Source organism: Parasteatoda tepidariorum, chromosome 7, assembly GCF_982258835.1.
Source record: "Parasteatoda tepidariorum strain Cologne lab strain chromosome 7, Ptep-v5.0, whole genome shotgun sequence".
In the NCBI taxonomy this organism is placed as follows: Eukaryota; Metazoa; Arthropoda; class Arachnida; order Araneae; family Theridiidae; genus Parasteatoda; species Parasteatoda tepidariorum.
Window position 1 is genome coordinate 108215027 of NC_141761.1, and position 14308 is coordinate 108229334.

The 14308-nt window shown below is 30.7% G+C and overlaps 1 protein-coding gene across 2 annotated transcripts in view; it reads left to right on the top strand.

Annotated features, from left to right (window-relative positions):
* LOC107449704 (semaphorin-2A) overlaps window positions 1-14308 on the top strand; it is a 328119-nt gene that overhangs the window by 229391 nt on the left and 84420 nt on the right. For both annotated transcript variants that reach the window (XM_021146653.4, XM_016065315.5), the window contains one exon: window positions 13949-14000. In XM_021146653.4, the coding sequence (XP_021002312.1) occupies window positions 13949-14000 (52 nt within the window). The remainder of the gene's footprint in view (window positions 1-13948; window positions 14001-14308) is intronic.

The window sequence follows — 14308 nt, forward strand, 5'->3', positions numbered from 1 at the left end:
CTGCATTGGTTCAAAAATGACAAGGCTACGGAGTTGAACATTAGTAGTCGTAAACCCGAATTTGGGTCGGCTGTTCAACGACGGTTATAAAATAAAATTTAGAAAAACCATCCATGGGATAAAATGTTAGTAATGTAAAAATTATTATCGCTTTCTTTTTTTAATAAGATAGACAGGTCGTCTGGTTATTACGGTTTCGCTTTCTATTATTATCGGGATATATATATTTCTCTAACCTTTCTCGAATAAATGATAAGGGAAAAAGATCCTTTCCAGTTTCGAAGATATCTTTTTTTTTTTTTAAATTTATAAATCTCATCGTTGATTGCAAAATTACAAACTTGCAAAATATGCAATTTTAATAAAAGCAGCTTTTTCATAAATTAACTCCCGTACCTTTCTCTTAGTGGTAGTTGCATACTCTAATATTATTTATTATGAAAATTTATTTCATTATCGTGCGTTAAGCCCAGCATTAATGTATCAGATGCACCGTTAGAAAAGTTTTTTATTTATATTTTTTATGGAACTTTCAGTCTTTAACGATGGGTTTTGGTCGTATTTACGACAACTACCACCTTCTCGATTCCTTATATTTTGGGTGGGAGTTGTTTTGATGTAGTATGGGAAACGGGATAGACTTTCATTTCTCTCTAGCTCTAGTTAACGACTCAATTTATGAGCCTCCTAAATACTCTAACTCGCTAATGTACAGGATGTTTTTTTTACTCTCGTTAATTCTTTCTTCAAAGTTATAACTTTTTCCTCTGGAACAAATGTGGGGTTTTCGGGATGACGTTAATAGCTTTTCAAGCTTCGAATATGTTTCAACTCCAAATAAAACCGATTATTATAACTTTTGGTCAGAATTTTATTTGTGAGACTTTTTTTCTTTTCTTGAGCTGTTTGTTGACATTTAATTTCAAACCAATTTTAAAAAATTTTCCTGGAAAGAATTTTGTATCCAGTATCCGAATGAGTACTATTATTTCTTATTATTTTTTCAACACAAAAACCATTTTATTTATTTATTTATTTGCAAATTATCGAATTCTTATTTACTTGATGTAGTTTCTCGATGTCTAGATAAGACATAAATTTTTTTTTAATTTTTTTCATTGGTTGTTTAGTTTAGACTTTTATAGCATTATCATTATCCAGTACGCAGTCCCGGTGTTAAGTCTTACAGTTTTTAGAACGTTGTGCATCGTGAAGGAATAATATATCTCGGTATCGAAACAAAATTTATTAGCATCCTGTATAATATTGTATTAGAAAATTATCGTTATGCTCGATACTCTCGTTGTTATCGTATTCATATTTATCGTAATAATCGCGACATTATAATATTCAATGTAAGACACACAGTCGAAATTTTTGATGGTCACCATCGTCCAATATTTTCAATTATGCGTTCATTGTTTTTGATATGCCTACAAACTTCCATCATTCCATGATTGAAAATGATACTTTATAATAGTTAACCATCAAGAGAAGTTTGATTCTCATGGACCGAAAATCCATGATGATTCCAACTATACATTTCCCATGGTAGTTTAATGGGAATTCTTGTTGGTTCAACATAAACATCAAACCATCAAAACAAGTTGATATTCTTATGTTGGGCCATCATAAATCAGTCCAAATTTCCTACTTTAGGGTGGTGGTTACTTATGTTAGTTACTGTCAAAAATAAAATGGTTTATGATGGAATTATTGATGGTTGCCATCAAAATTATGTTGGTCGATCCATGGAAAACCATTAAAAATTTTGACTTGGGTCATAATATTCGCGGTAAAATAAATTTTAAAATACAGTTTGTACGATACTTGAAATGTATCGGTATTTCACGATAAATTTACATGTCAAGCTCTGCACAATACCCTTCGATATGCTCGAAATACTCGCTACATTATTATGTTCAATATTTATCCTTCAGACATTATGTTCACGGGAAAATGAATTTTAAAATTTAGTTAATACGGTATTTAGACTAGCGGCATTCCACGACAAATTTACATGTCACGCACAATATCCTTCCACCTAACGATTTTTTGTTTTTTAACAAAAAAAAATTTCTCTTTCCTTCTCTCTATTTTTATTTATCAATATATTAATGCAACAAAATATTTAGGGCCTCTTCCTTATTTTCTTCTCCTTTATCTTCGTAATTATTCAATTGAATCGACCCATAAAAACCTTCCCAACCCTTTCCTTTTTATTCTTTAACAATTTGTCATTCTCCTAGCCCCTTTTCTTGTTTCCTTAACTAGAGAGGCGGAGGATATAGAATATATAAAAAGGGGAAGCAAAAAAAAAAATCGAAACTCATTTACAGTCCGGCTGCTACGCCCTCTATTCCCTTTTTCTCATTTCATTTCATTTCATTTCATTTAGGGGAAAGAAGAACGAAACTTTATAGTTTTCCTCCCTTCTTCTGGGCACCCCATCTTCTTTTTCCTCGCTTTTTGATTCCAAGGAGAAATGACACTTTTTTTGTGTGTGTCCTTATTTGTTGGAAAAAGTATTACAAAAGTTTTTTTTTTCTTTCTGTAGTTAATCTATTCTTCATTCTTAAAGTTTTTGTCCCGGTTAATAGTTGATATTTATTGAACTTTGGGGGAGGAGTATGGGGGTCATTGGTGGACGGCGGGACAGTGGGGTTATGTCCCCCTCAATAATTAGAGCTCTCTCAAAGTTCCCTTCAAAATTTCAGACAAATTAGAAAATTTAACTGAATCATCATTGGTTAAAAATCATGAAAGGTAAAAATCAAGAAAAAATTTTCTACAGATGTTTTGCTAATTTAACTAAATCGTCATCGGTTTAAAATCATGAAAGGTAAAATCAAGAAAAATCTTTTTGCCGATGTTTAGCAAATTTAATTGAATCATCATCGGTATAAAATCATGAAAGGTAAAAATCAAGAAAATTTTTTTTGCATATGTTTAGCAAATTAAAGAAATATTTTTTATCAAGTGTGAAACTTCGCGAACTTGTGTGATTGTGTAATTTAATTTCGTCCCTCTCAAAAATTGGATACTTGGGACGCGCGTGGAGAAGAGACCAAAGAGTTATTATAGTCAGATAAAAAATAAAAAATAAAACGAATTTTATTAAGAGGGGGAAGGGGACCATTATGAAATAACGCTTTATATTATTATTATTACTGTCGTTGAACAGCCAACCCAATTTAGGGCTTGCGGCTGCCGATGTTCAGCTCCGTAGTCTTGTAATTTTGAACCTAATCCAGAAGAGTCGGGAACTCCTCGATGAAGTACTGGGAGAAATTTGCCTTCGTGGAGGAATTTTTGATGGAGCTAACCCGCATTTGTGTTACATGGACAGGAACAAACCCACGAAAACCTTCCACGGTTAGCTTGATGGCAAGGGGACTCTTACCCATGATCCGTCTACCACTGAGGATATTTTACGTCAGCACTGTGGTCGGTGTGAGCCGGGTGCGGAATTCATTTCGGCCTGCCGTAGCTGTAATTCAAACACGGAGGAGAACGCTCTATCCCTTGAGCCACAACGCTTTATAGCATATAGTATGCGATTTTATGGTTGTTGTGAGTATAAATTTACTTAAACATTGCGTAGTTCGGCTCATAATAATATGCCAAATTTGAGCATTATTCATTGATTTTAATAATTTTATCTAAATCGAAAAATCTCTTTTAAATTTTGAAAAAAAACTTAAGAATATTTTAAATATTTATTCCATTTCCCCTTTTTAAATGTTCGTTTTGAGGTTAAAAGGGCGCTTTAGCACTTGAGAAACCCTTCATGGAAATTAAAGGGAAGAAAGCGAAAGAATCAAAATGACTTGGAAATCTGTAAAACGGTCCCAAAACCATGAAAATGAGCCTTTTTTCCCTTCAAATTTTTAAGGCCCTGCTCCTTTTTGGCGACTTTTTTTAGATCAATCTTGGCACTTGGAACTGAGTAACTGTGATCCTTAGGCTAAAAAGTTTGGATTTCACCTGTTCCTGAAAAGTCTTTTGTATCCAGAATTTAAAATATTTGTTTAAAAATAATAAACTGTGGAAATTTTGCCGAAACATGCCTGAAATCGCTCTATTATAAATGAACCACACTTTTTAAACTCACTCTTCAACTCAATTAACATCTCAAATATGCTTCCGTGTCTCTGTCATATACACCTTTCGTTCGTATTATATTATTTATTTTAACTAATTGAACTAAGAAAGATATGCAGATTGTTGATGCAAAATCCCCTGCAGTGATCCGATCTTGTCTCCCTTCTCAATAGAAGCTCCAATGTCTCCATCAATGGAAGGAGAGACTTCATATAAAGGAGCTTTATTGAAGTTTACAATTCCCTTTTTAATTATGTTCCTTTGGTGTTGACTCTCTCTTTGATTTGAAACACTTCCTTTCAGTTCACAAAGCGTTGTCTCCTCCATTCTGTTTGTACCGGTTGAGCGTCTTTTTCGTTTATTTCAATTAGTTTTCGAATCTGTATCAGCTGCCGTTGAGAGAATTGGTGTCTGTCTAGTCTGTTCCATTATTTCTCAGTTTCTAGTTGATTTATGAGAAAACTGTATACATTTAGTTCTCAATTTAGTTGTGGGTTTTCTAATGTTTATTGTTCAATAGTGAAGTCCATGCAGGGGTTGGAAATTAAGAAAGTTTAATCGCTGGTTCATGGACTAAGGACTAAAAAGTATTTATTTTCACAGGTTCGTTTGCATGTCTATTTCTTTCCTTTTTTTCTTGTTAAAAAAAGATTAGTAAATTGAACTGAGAAGGAAAATTATTATACAAAGAATTTGTGTTGTTTTATTTGGTTTTTGTTTATTTTATTTTATTTATTTATTTTTATTATTATTATTTTTTTTATTTCGTCGTTGAACAACCAACCCAATTTCGGGTTTACGACTACTAATGTTCAACCCCATAGCCTTGTAATTTTGAACTCAATCCAGAAGACAAGGGAACTCCTTCGTCAAGCATTGGGAGAAATTTGCCTTCATTGAGGACTTTTTGATGGAACTATCCCGCATTAGCGTTACATGGGGAGGAAAAACACTAAAACCTCCCACAGTTAGTCTGACGGCAAGGGGACTCTAACCCATGATCCGTCTACCACTGAGGATATTTTGCGTCAGCACTGTGGTCGGTGCGAGCAGGATGCGGAATTCGTTTAGGCCAGCCATGGCTGTGATTCGAACCCGGTTCACCTCATTGGAAGGCGAACGCTCTATCCCCTGAGCCACCACGACTCAATGTTTATTGTTGCCATTTATGATGAAATATACTGTTTTTGGACAATAAAACAGACCCAAGTATGAAACTGAAGGGGTAAAAATAGAACAACATATCCCCGTATATTGATTGGCAGTTCTGAAGAAGAATTGATAATTATTTGTGGTTGTACCTGAACAATTCTAGTGGTCCTGGACCAGCGAAGCACCGTTAATTTCCATCCCTACTATTTTTCAAAAGGAATTAAAAAAGGAGAAAATATCACTCCTTACAATTAAAGAACATAATTTCAAAAAACAACATTTTTATTTTATTAGTTTCTTCTTTTAGATGTTTTATGTTTATGTTAAAAATTTAGATAGTCGATTAAATAGGGATAAATTTTTCTTAAACCGTTCACAGTAAAAATTATTTCTCGTCTTGTCATCAGGCACAAAGCGCCAGTTAAAATTTGAGCTCTCTAACTAGTCTGAAAGATTTCGAAACTTTGATTAATGTTATATTCTAATTGGCAGTAAAATGGCGATAAATTCTGCTTGCTGCAATCAGGAAATGATCCTATCTTGCATTGTCATTCAAAATAGAGTTACAATAAAAGATTTAAGTGCTATAGCCAGTTGGAAAATGCTCAAAGTTTTGTTAACTGGATTTCACCGTCGCGCACACAAAAACGAGTATTAAATGAAATGCATTTTAATTACGTTTAGCTTATAAGTTTTATAGCTTAAAAATTAATATTTAATAATTTAATAACTTAATAAAAAATAATTTAGTACCAAGGGTCGGCGACTTTTAACTACTAAATTACTTTTTTTCAGAAATTGAAACCGAAATGAATAATATTTTAATTTTGATTACATTTATTTCCTTCTAAAAAATAATTAAAACCGAATTCAATTGAATTTTAATTTTAACTAGAGTTTTTGCCTTTTAAAATTATGCTTTTTATATATAAAATTTCTTTTACTACCTCGTTTTTATTAAAAGAGAGTCGGTAACTTTTGTTACTAAATTATTATTTTTTTTCAGAAATTGAAACCGTATTGAGTAAAATTTTAATTTTGACTGGATTTATTGCCTTCTGAAAAGTAATTGAAACCGAATTTAATTGAATTTTAGTTTTGACTGGATTTATTGCCTTTTTTAAAAATTATGCACTTTATTTATGAAATTCTTTTTACCATAATATGCCTCGTTTTTTATTAAAAAAAAAAAAAAAACGATTTCCTTGCCAGACAAATGACTTTCATTTTTTCTTGATTTCGTCTATCCCTTCGTAGCAGCATGTAGATCAAAATAAATTTATTTCTTCTAATCTGGAATGTTTGGAACGAAAAGAACATTCGCATAACCGTCATCGGTGATGGAGGAGACGGTCCCCAGCTAAGAAATGGGGCCCATAATTTTTCCCCCCCTTACCAACACGATGAGAAACCATAAAATTCGGCAAGTTTTCTCCGGAAAAGGTGGGAAAAACTGGATTTCAGACAGATGCCCTGTGTTTTTCTCGCTTTTAATCGACTTTTTTTTCTTTTAAAAAAAAAAAAAATGGAATCGTAAGTTTATGGTGGTACCTTCTCAGATTTTTTCCCCCTCTCAGAATAATAAGAAATTTGAATGTACTCTGTATTATTATAAGACATTAAAACTAAATTTATGGAATAAGTCCGTTCTGAATAAAATGTAATGTTAGATTGAGAACAATTTTTAGAATGCGAAATATCGGTGTCGCCTGCTATAAATGATAAATTGATATTTTTCTGAGATTCTTTAGATTGATTTAACCTTATCATTAAATCAATTGATGGCAATTTAAAGAAAAATCGGAAAGAATATTTAAAATTTCATTTTCTCAAAAAATATTACTGATTTTGCATTTTGCCATTTATTATTACATTTTTTATAATGATGTCAATTTTTTTTTTACACGCTACAATTCAAAAGTTGTTCGACTATCATTAAATTAAATAACAAATTAATAATTATTAAAAAAATAATTTTTTGCATATTTCGATAATTAAATTTTATAATTGTATGAAAAAACTTTCAGATTCGCTTAAAAGCTACCCGAGATCTGGCGAAAAATGCAAAAAGAAAAATTAAAATTTAAGGGTCGGCATAACACAATAATAAACAATTATTAAAAATTATTTTTTGCGCGAAATTATATTTGGGTAAATAAGTTTTATGAGTGGGTACAATTTTTTTAAATTCCTTACTTAGTTTTAAAAATATGACTAAAAATGCAAAAAGTGAAATTAACATTAAAGGTTACGAACTTTCGACCGTTCTCCTGACCAAACTATTGAGACCGAATTTTCCAGATCGCAGCTAGCTACACCCCATTTTTGGAGGTTTAATAATCCAAATCAATCGAAAAAAAAGGTATGTTTGTTCAGACAAATATATATTTTTGTGTCTGATTTCGTAGCTTAAAATGCACTAACTGATTAGCCTTTTTTAAAATTAAGTCCTCGAACCATTAACCCCCTCTTTTTTATGCCTTAAATAGAGCATAGTGCTTTAATTTCAAATCTAAATATAGAGCTGTGATGTCTTCCAATGAGGTGAACCAGGTTCGAATCTCAGCGATGGCTGGTCTTTACGAATTCCGCATCCGGCTTGCATAAACCTCAGTGCGGAAGTAAAATATCGTCAGTGGTAGGAGGATTATTGGTTGGCACAAATAAGAGAAATATTTTTTACTTTAAAAAAAAATTATATCTTAAAACTTATTTTTAGGGGTTACACGGTATGCTTTAAGGGATTTTTGTAACTGCTTGAACATGTTTTGACATGTAATTATTTGATGCATCATTTTTTCTGCATGTTAATTTTTTCATAAAAAAAATACTTCAATAATTCATTACGCGTACATTTTATCACTTTATTATAGTTGAGTTAGTTTTTCAAGTTTTAGTTTTGTTTTAATCATTTCGTTAAAGTCATCTACGTGGGGGTTTGGCGACTCGATATGTAAAGCAAATTATAATTTAGGTGGGGGGGGGGGAAGTGACTTAGCTAAAGAAACGCACAAACTGATCTATTTATTCTGATTCTTCTATTGCTGTCTTTTTTATTTTAATGGTCATTAAGATTTTAATACATCATTCGCTTAGCAGAGTTCGTAGCGTTTTATAAAAGTACTTATTTTTGATTAACGTTTTTTAAAAGCCTTTAAAGGTCCTTTTTTTATAGGGTGTTTGTAAAAAGTGCTTAATTTTCTATCTTTTAAAAAGAGATTTTTTCGTTGCCGTGTTGATTGTCGTTCTAAATTACAAAAAATGCATGATTTTCACGATTTTCTCTGCAATATTTATCAGAAACTATTTATTTTATCCTGATTATGTAAAGTTTTTGAAAATGTTTTTAAATTGTATTGATTTTATGTTTATAAATAAAGAACTTTAAACTATAGAAGAAAAAAAAATAATTTTATTACTACACAGATCCCAATTATGATTTGTTTTTTGGAAACTGATTAAAAATATTTTTTGAGTGCTTAAAAAGTACTTAGAAGGTGCTTATTTTTTGTTGAAAAATCTGGCTACGCACCCTGTGCAAATCAGATCTGAAAAACACATCACAAATTTTCCTATTTTACTAGCCTGAGTATTATGAAAAATGTGAAGAAAAACAATTTAACAAAATAGGCTTACGTTTATCATTTACGCTCATCATATCGTTTGTTATAGAAAAAAAGAAAGAAAACGTGGTTTAAGTAGTTATTGTTTTTGCTAATTTAGAAAGGGAGAACTTTAAGTGAAGCACATAACTGGGGGAAAATGTAAAAAATAGTATTAAAGAAAAGAGAAAATATTAAAGAAGAATGACGAATGAATATTAAAAATGAAGAAGAAAGGGAAAGAAAAGGTAAACAAATATTGAGGAATAACATATGTTGTAGAAACTGACGAAAAACAGAATATTTTGCAAACAAGCTCTAAATTTTTTAATTAATTCTTAATTATGATTTATGGTCATATCGTCAAATTACGTTTAAAATAGCATTTAATGTTATACTTTTGAAAGAACAATTTCTTTAGAAAATTTCTTTAATAACCGAACATAATTATGTTCTGTAATTAAATTGTTGTTCTGCTTTTGATAAAAATCTTCTCCTTAACGAAGTAACTTCACTGATATCTTTTCGAAAAAAATATTACTTCCGTGGTAATTTGGATCTACTGCAAATTGGCGCTTGGAATAGTAATTTGAATAAAATATATTATTTAATTTAGATTTATGTATAGGTTAATTTAAATAGAAATAAGAACATTTAATGATACTTAACTATATTTCAAAAAATGTCTTACTCTTGGTGCAATTTAAAAAAGTAACCCTTTCATACTAAAAATAAAAATATTTTGTAATGGGTCATATTTTTCTAAATATTCATTTCAACATATGCCTCTTAGTGTCAACATATACAATCTCTTAGTGGAATGTTTTTTTTTTTTAAACATTGTGTTTGTTTTGAATGCAAATTAGTTTTAAATATTGCGCCACATTGTGGGCCCTCTAATTTTTCTATAATAAATTCCTTTGGTATGGTACTATAGTACCTTGTAACATAATACCTAACGGAGTTTGAATATTATAGGTTAATATTAAGGGGAGATATGAGACTATGCATATATATATATATATATATATATATATATTATATGAGCAATAATTTCGCCATTTTAAAACTTTCCTAGTGAAGTTTTTTTTTTTTTTTTCCTACACATCGTGTTTGATTTGAGTCCGAATCAGTTTTAAATATTGTGTCACATTGTGGGCCCCCTAATTTGTCTATAATAAATTCCTTTGGTATGGTACTATACTACCTTGTAACATAATACCAACCGAGTTTGTATTATTATAGATTAATATTAAGGGGACCATGTAGATATACAATATATATGAGACCATATATATATATACAGTATATGAGCAACAATATCTCCATTTTAAAGCTATATAAGTATAATACGTTAGGCAACTAATTAATAAGTAATTTTATTAATTAATTTATTTAATAAATTTATTAATTTTACATGCATAAATTGTACTTGCTTTTTAGGTAAATTTGAATATTGTCTAAATGTCCATTCATTCTATACAGTTGCATCTTCATTCATAATATGTTCAGTTTTAATGGGAAAAAGTAAATTTTTTTTTTTTTTTTACTGCATTAAATTTCGAATGTTGAAATTATTGTTTTCATATTAAATCAATTTTATCATAGTAGAATAATTTTTGCCTCTTTTTAAGCACTGCGTATGTTTCGAGCGCAAATTAGTCTTACGTAAATGAATATGAGTTCAAATAATTAATGAGCATGAGATCAAATTTATCTACAGTGAAAATAATTGATAATTTTTAGTCAAAGTTTATCTGCTGCGCAAATAATTAGTAATCACTAATAAAATTTATCTGCGGTGCAAATAATTAACACGGCTTTAACGAAGCTACAGTAATTTGTGTTCCATAATTAAATTTTACTTTCTTTCGAGATAACTTTGAATAAAAGTGCTAGCTGTCTGTACTTTGTTATAAACTTCATCGATAACCATAAACTATCAATTTAATGGAAATCCATTCAAAGCGACGTGCCCCCCCAAAAAAAAGTTCTCTCCTTGGCAGAAGCCAAGACTCCTGCAGTGGTAATTTAATTGAAACCATGGACAATCGCCAAAGGAGATGTTCAATACTTGGATGAGTCTCTTCCTCAATCGCTTTTACATCGACAGGTCTGCCGCGATCTACACATAACGCACCGTTGGATCTGTTTCAAGTTTTGATAACTCCAACGACTTAATTATGTTTCCACTCTGTTGTTAAATTAATCTTTCCTTCTCGTATCGTTGCTCTGAGATTGCTGCTCGACGGCGATATGTTCTTATCGAAATTGCTGATACATCTGGAATTGATTTGTTTTAATTATTAAGTTTAAAACGGTAGCAATTCCAAAAACAAAACAAAAATTATGATCGCCTTTCGGCGATCACAGATTACTCATTGGCGAAACGATTGTGTAATTTTTTTTCTTCTTTTGCTTCAATTTAAACCTTTGTGACCTTGTCAAAGTTTGGGACCCTCTTTATTTGTGATATTCACCTGAATTAGCATTGAAAACAATCCAGTTTGAACTGGAGAATTTCTGATTCTTAATTAAAAAAATAAAATAAAAAATATCGTTCGAATGATGAAATTCTCTTTTATTCACAACTTAAGATGTCTTATGGGATCTCTCTGGTCCCATAACTCAAAAATAAACGTGAAAAAAAAAGAATTCTAAAAAAATTATCCAACACCAGCAACGCATGCAATGACGACGTATGCGTTCAGTTTACTATTACTCTTGAACACAGTTGAAATGATGACGTCCAAATAAGGTGCGCACGCCATCAAACCCAAAACAACACCCATTTTGCCAATGGGTAATAAGAGGCCGATTGATTCTTGGAATCCAAATATTTAGTGTGATAACAAATTATTTTCACTTTCAGTTTGTATCCTAGATTCATTTTGATAAAAAAAAATAATTTGCACTAATGCCAGCACTTATATAAAAGCAGTAATTATTACATTATTATTAAACTTATCGAGTAAAAAATAATTATTTTAAATCTAATTTATGCAAGCGTGACATTTTATTAAAAAAATATTTTTTTGAATTTTATAAAAAACAAGGTAAGTATGTGCTTTATTTACGTCGCACTAGAACTGCATAATGGGCTATTGGCGACGGTCTGGGATACATCCCTGAGGATGATCCGAAAACATGCCATCGCAATTTTGATCCTCTGAGGAGGAGATGGTTCCCCTGCTTTGGTAGCACGACGACCTGCGCACGTTGTCGATTGAACAGTTTAACTAGGACAGATACTGCGCACCTTCGGTGCCTTCGCATGCTGAGCAAAGGGATACGCGCTTACTGACCGCAGCCAGTGTTGCGTGACTTCAGTGTTCAACTAGAAACCGTAACCCACGATCAGTCCACTGCGGGACTTATAAAAACAAATACTTCTTTTAAAAAAAAGATATTTTCTGCGATTAAACAGATATATTTCACAATAAATTTAGGTACTTTCCATTAAGAAAAATATTTTCGCTATACCCCTGTAAAGTGTGGTACTTACCACTATAAAACATATACTTTCTACTGTATAATGAGATACTTGCTATTTCAAGATGAAATAAACGTCTTCTTTCGGTAGGTACAAAAAAATAAAGTTCATTAACATTGTGAAGAATTTGAAATAGTTCAGAGAGAACAGTACTTTTATTAATCAGTCATTAAGTTATTTACTTAATTTAACGTGTAAAAGCTTCAATTTCTCCATTATTTAACTGTAACGTTTAACCGTCTTCTTCGGTATCTCATACGTGTATGTCTCCATCTCTTTAAAAATACTAGTTATAATAAAAAAAAATTATATCATAAATTCAGGTAAAGCAAATCTCAGTCAGACATTTTATGCAGACGAAATTACGTTTAAAAAAATCTCTCGGCTGCATTAGTTTTATGTCTTGAATGCTTGCTTTCATTGTTTTTTCAAAATGCCCAAAATTGAAATGGTTCATTGGAGCTATAATATGTTTATAAAAATATGTTTTGTATATATTACTCTTGATTTTCACTTACGTTGTTTTTTCAATTGGGTACTTGCATTTCAAGAAGATTACCAATACCCACACTATTGACCTATGACGTCAGCTCCAGCTGATCGTTTATCAACAAAATGGCGTGTTAAAATTGAGCTAAGTTTCACCACATAAGTTAGAAGGTTAATTAACGAGAAGTTAATTAAATACAAAGCCGTATCGCTCATCGAATTTGTTGATATATAATACTTTTTTGTCTATTTTTTTTATTACTAACTTAGATTTATTATTTGTTTAGATAATTTATTGTAATCTTGATTTTATTTTTGTTTGTATTGTGCACCTGGCAGCTTCTATGCATAATTAGTTTGTTTATGTTCTACACGGTTTCGTGCCCGTCTTTTTGTAAGCGTATAGTGAAAGAATTAAAATCTTTGTGAACGAATATAGAATGTGTTACTTAAGAGAATGAGTTGCTATCGTAAACAAATGCCACATTTCAACAGCCCATCACGATCGAGATACACACACTACGTCACTTGCAGGTATCCCATTGTACATCAGTACTTTAATTTACAAAAAAAAATAAAAAATAAAATAAAGGTTGTTTTTTTTTAACTTAGTTGTAAAAATCAAAAAAAAAAAAAAAATCCGTTACATTCTAAGTGACTTTTTTAAGAAACAATCATAATTTGGCAGATTAATAGTTTATTGGTACCCCTTAATTTTGTTAGCCGTAGTTAGTCTTTTTTTCTGATCATTATTTCTGATGCAGATAGCTTTAACAGTAATTTTATAATAACTCTTCTAATGATGCGATGAAACAGTGCAATTTACATTCTTTTAGCTTTTTTTTCCTCGGTTTTCCCCCCCTGGCGGCTTCATTAATTCTTTAAAGATTAAATTACTAAGTAATAGTTGCCTTCATTATAATTTAAAGATGCAACTTTTTCTACATTAATCGCTTTAATTGGTTTCATTTAAAAAAAAAATGTTTTATGTATATTTATCTGCTTCGTTATATTTGTAATAACCTGCTTGTGCTGTGTGCTACTATTGCTTGTTTACAAATTTCGTGCTTGTGACTTAATTCTTTTTTTTTTTCCTCTTCCATTTTAGGGACCGTTTGTACAGGTTGAATTTGAACAATGTTAATAAAAGTCGGTGTGACGTAAGTAAATGCTGTTATTTATTTCTGTTAAGCAGGGCTGGCAATAATTGTTTTTAAAAAAAATATCTGTAAAATTCTGATTTTATTTTCATTAATTTTTTTTTATTTGATTCTTTTTTTATGCAAACAAATCTCTGATAAAATTTATTAGTAATATGCTTAATAGTACTTAAAAACAATATTGTAACTAAAGCACTTAATATTTCTAACTAAAATGGTTGAAATAATTCTATGATTATTACAAACTAATCACTGAATATTATATAACTAAGTATTATATTACTAAGTATTTATTTCTGTTATACCGA